This window comes from Limulus polyphemus, unplaced genomic scaffold (assembly GCF_000517525.1).
Source record: "Limulus polyphemus unplaced genomic scaffold, Limulus_polyphemus-2.1.2 Scaffold3190, whole genome shotgun sequence".
In the NCBI taxonomy this organism is placed as follows: Eukaryota; Metazoa; Arthropoda; class Merostomata; order Xiphosura; family Limulidae; genus Limulus; species Limulus polyphemus.
This window is the reverse complement of record NW_013668800.1, coordinates 14,763-18,141: the sequence shown is the minus strand read 5'-3', so window position 1 is coordinate 18,141 and position 3,379 is coordinate 14,763. Positions and strand designations below refer to the sequence as shown.

The 3,379-nt window shown below is 31.6% G+C and overlaps 1 protein-coding gene across 1 annotated transcript in view; it reads left to right on the top strand.

Moving 5' to 3' along the window:
* The window catches only part of LOC106468849 (kinectin-like), a 104,023-nt gene that overhangs the window by 86,294 nt on the left and 14,350 nt on the right, over positions 1–3,379 (top strand). Inside the window, exons 19-20 of the mRNA XM_022397209.1 lie at positions 1,126–1,212; positions 1,985–2,063. Of these exons, the coding sequence (XP_022252917.1) occupies positions 1,126–1,212; positions 1,985–2,063 (166 nt within the window). The remainder of the gene's footprint in view (positions 1–1,125; positions 1,213–1,984; positions 2,064–3,379) is intronic.

Below are 3,379 nucleotides of genomic sequence, written 5' to 3'. Positions count from 1 at the left end.
GTATATATATATATATATAAGTTGTTCAGATTTTTTTCTATCAAAAAAAGACAAAATTAATTTCTTGATGACCTAATATATATATATATATATATATATTTAGTTTGCAGTCCAATTGCCCTGGTCACCAACATGAGATAGAGGGACCATGGTGCTTTAATTCCTATCCCACGTAGTAGAACATTGGCTATCTGGTTGGGGCCGAGCCTGTGGTGTTGATAAATCAGGTAAAATTGCAGCTACAATACAGGAATTAAGTTCCAGTTGAAGAGCATACCTATTATGGATGTAATGCAGTTCCCCCACTAGGGTGCCAATCTTCTATTAAAACACCCACGATCTATGCAGATGCTGTCTGTATGGATAATGCCCTCACTGGTCTCTCCACCTTCTCAACATGGGATTCTAGCTATAAGTGTCAGTATATTTTGGAAGTTAACATTTTCCTAAATTGAAAATGTATTTCCAATAATACTTACCTCCACTGACACTCTCCTGCCCTTCCTCCCTACTAAGAGTCGGGATGGTGTCAGTCTTGAAAAAGTGATAAAATTATTTGAATGAAGTGCTTATATACAATAACAAGATAGAGGATGCATTGACATAGGTGGAGAGTGCCATGAGATAAATATTACCAAGGATTTGAGTGGGGTATAAAATACTGGAACAAGTGAGTAAAAATCAGAACAATGTTTAGATTGGTAAAGGAAGAAACCCTGGCAGTTGAGTAATAGCTCTAAGTGTGAATGAAGGTAAGAATTATTGGAAATACATTTTCGATTTAAGAAAATGTTAACTTTCTCTATTTTACCCTTTGTCATATAAACATAATGCATACAACTAAGAATAATAAAATAACAAATATTAGTTTAAAATGTTACTCTCAACACAAAAATAGTTGTAATTAAATTAGTTCTTTAGTGTCATAAATATTAAACAGTCAAAAATTGTACAAAATTTTTTTTGTTTTGTGGTATACATTTTTAATACTTGTTATCATTGTTCGTGGGAAGAGTATTTTTAAATTAGTTTTTTGTTGTATTATTATTTTTTTAGAAGATGATGCCTATATTTTAATTGTAAAATATAATTTCATTACTTATTCTTGATTTTCTTTTCGTTTAGCAACCTGTCACAGCTAAAGAAATAGCTGCATCATTAGATATACTTACAACAGAAATTGAAGAGGTTGAAGCTGTTCTTGCTTATCTGGTATAAAGCAAACTGTTTTAGATATGATTTTTCATAAATTTACTCTTAAATAGAATTTTGAGCTTATGAAAAACCATTGACTTAGAATTTCAGAATGACATTCTAATTTCTTGTATCTAAATTAGATTTGTTACCTTTTTTGCCAATTATTTAAATCACATATTCTAAAAGAAATCCTTAAGTGTTTTTACACACATATATAAAGAATAGTGATTTGTTAGTATATTATTAGTATGTATAAAATTTTACATTTTCACAGAGAAAGGTTATATATATATTTAAGCAAAAATTAACATTTTATCTACTAATTTGAATTAGTTTTATGAAATGATAGAAGCATGAAGTGGTACCATTTATTTTTGTTTTCCAGTGAGGTTGTTGTTTAATGAATACATAGACATTTCTTCTGAAAACAGTTTTGACTATTTAATTGAAATTATTACATGAATGAAACATCGGAAGAGATTGCAATCTCCACCTTTTTATCCAATACTTTATGAGACTGTAAAATATAAGTTGATCTTAAGGAATTGTAATATGACTATCATTATCATCAAAGCTTGAAGTTAATGCTACCAGATTGTAAATCATTTTAATTTTTTTTACTAAAACTGACATATGTAATAACATTCTATTCTTTCACAATTATCTCCAGAATTGACTATTTAAGAAATTGTTTTATTATATTATTTCATAATAGATTCTGAGCATGCTAATGTTTAAAATTTAAATTTTTTGTTCCTTTTTTTCAATGTTGGATGTTTTTAATTAGACAGAAGATATTTTCCAAACAAGAATGCCTAATCAAAAAGCAACTTTACAAAACAAAAGATTTTCTAATGATGGAACAGGTATGTACTATTAGAAAAATTTAGATGCAACCAGAAATTGTTGAAAAATCTGTTAGTTTAAATCATCTGCCTTTAGCTATGACTTACTAAGGGTTTTTTTTTGCTTTAAATTTATTATTTCTTGTTTAAATGAAGTTTTCAATATAAGTGATGTTCTGTAGGTACGTAGTCATAAAATAAAGAAAATGTAAACTTTATATGTAAAGCTGACCTTTATACTATGTCATCAATATATTTAGCAGGACATTCTGTACATTGTTTTCAGTTCTTCTTTCCCCAATAAAACATCTATATATAAAGATGAAATGTGTGTGTTTGCTTACACCCCAACTCCTACAAGCCTATTGAGCCAATCTCAACCGAGATTTATATGCAAACACTATGCACTATGTGGAATGTCCTAAAGTGTTCAAAATTGAACTTAAGTCTATTTTATAAAGCCTGTTCGTTAATTACTCCCAGCCTATTAAGTCACTCTCAAACACTCTTGCCTGGTTGATGCTTTTAGACAGTGTTGAATATTCTAGAGGGATTCAAGGTCCAAGTATGAAAGTTGGTAGATTGTTTCTGAAACAACCATGCTTTTCTCATGGTCAATGGGATGTAGGGTATTCAAAGGTGGGACCACCTCAAAATCTTAATTTCTTTCTTAGATGGGAAAAAAAATAATGTTATAATTTTAAAATTCTCATTCTCCATTGCTCATCCTCCCCATCCTGCTTCTCTCCAGGATTGGAACATCATTATTATCTTACATGCTCTTACTCATCTTCTGTTTGAAACTTTGTCTTTGTGTTTGTTATATTACTCTTCTTTGCTGTCCCTGTTTCTCATATTGTTGGCATGTGGTCACTGTCTTTCCGAAGTGTTTGTGATTTGTGTATGCTATGTTTTGTTCCATAGTTCCTGACCATTTCTTTATGCCCAAGACTTCAGCTGCTCAGGAGAATAATTCTGATTTCACTCCATCTTCTACCTTTAAGACCGTTCCGATCCTGACTGACTCTTTTGCCTGATCAGGGCCCTTAAATGATATATGACATGCACAGTATCCTTCTGTGGTTCCTCAGTCTGTTTGTTGTTTCATTGGAATCCTACTTCTTTTTGTGACTTTTCTCCCATTCCCCTTACGGGTTGGATCCACCTATCACTTTGCCTGGTATATTCTTCCTTTTCTCTGGATATGTGTCCTCTTTTTTGTGTTTTGCCCCATCAGATCCATCACCTTACTTTGTCCCTGGCTGCCCTTTTCCATCTTCCCTGAATGGACATCATCAGGGCGGGTATGTGGACAACTCCGTTCATTTTTATTTTTC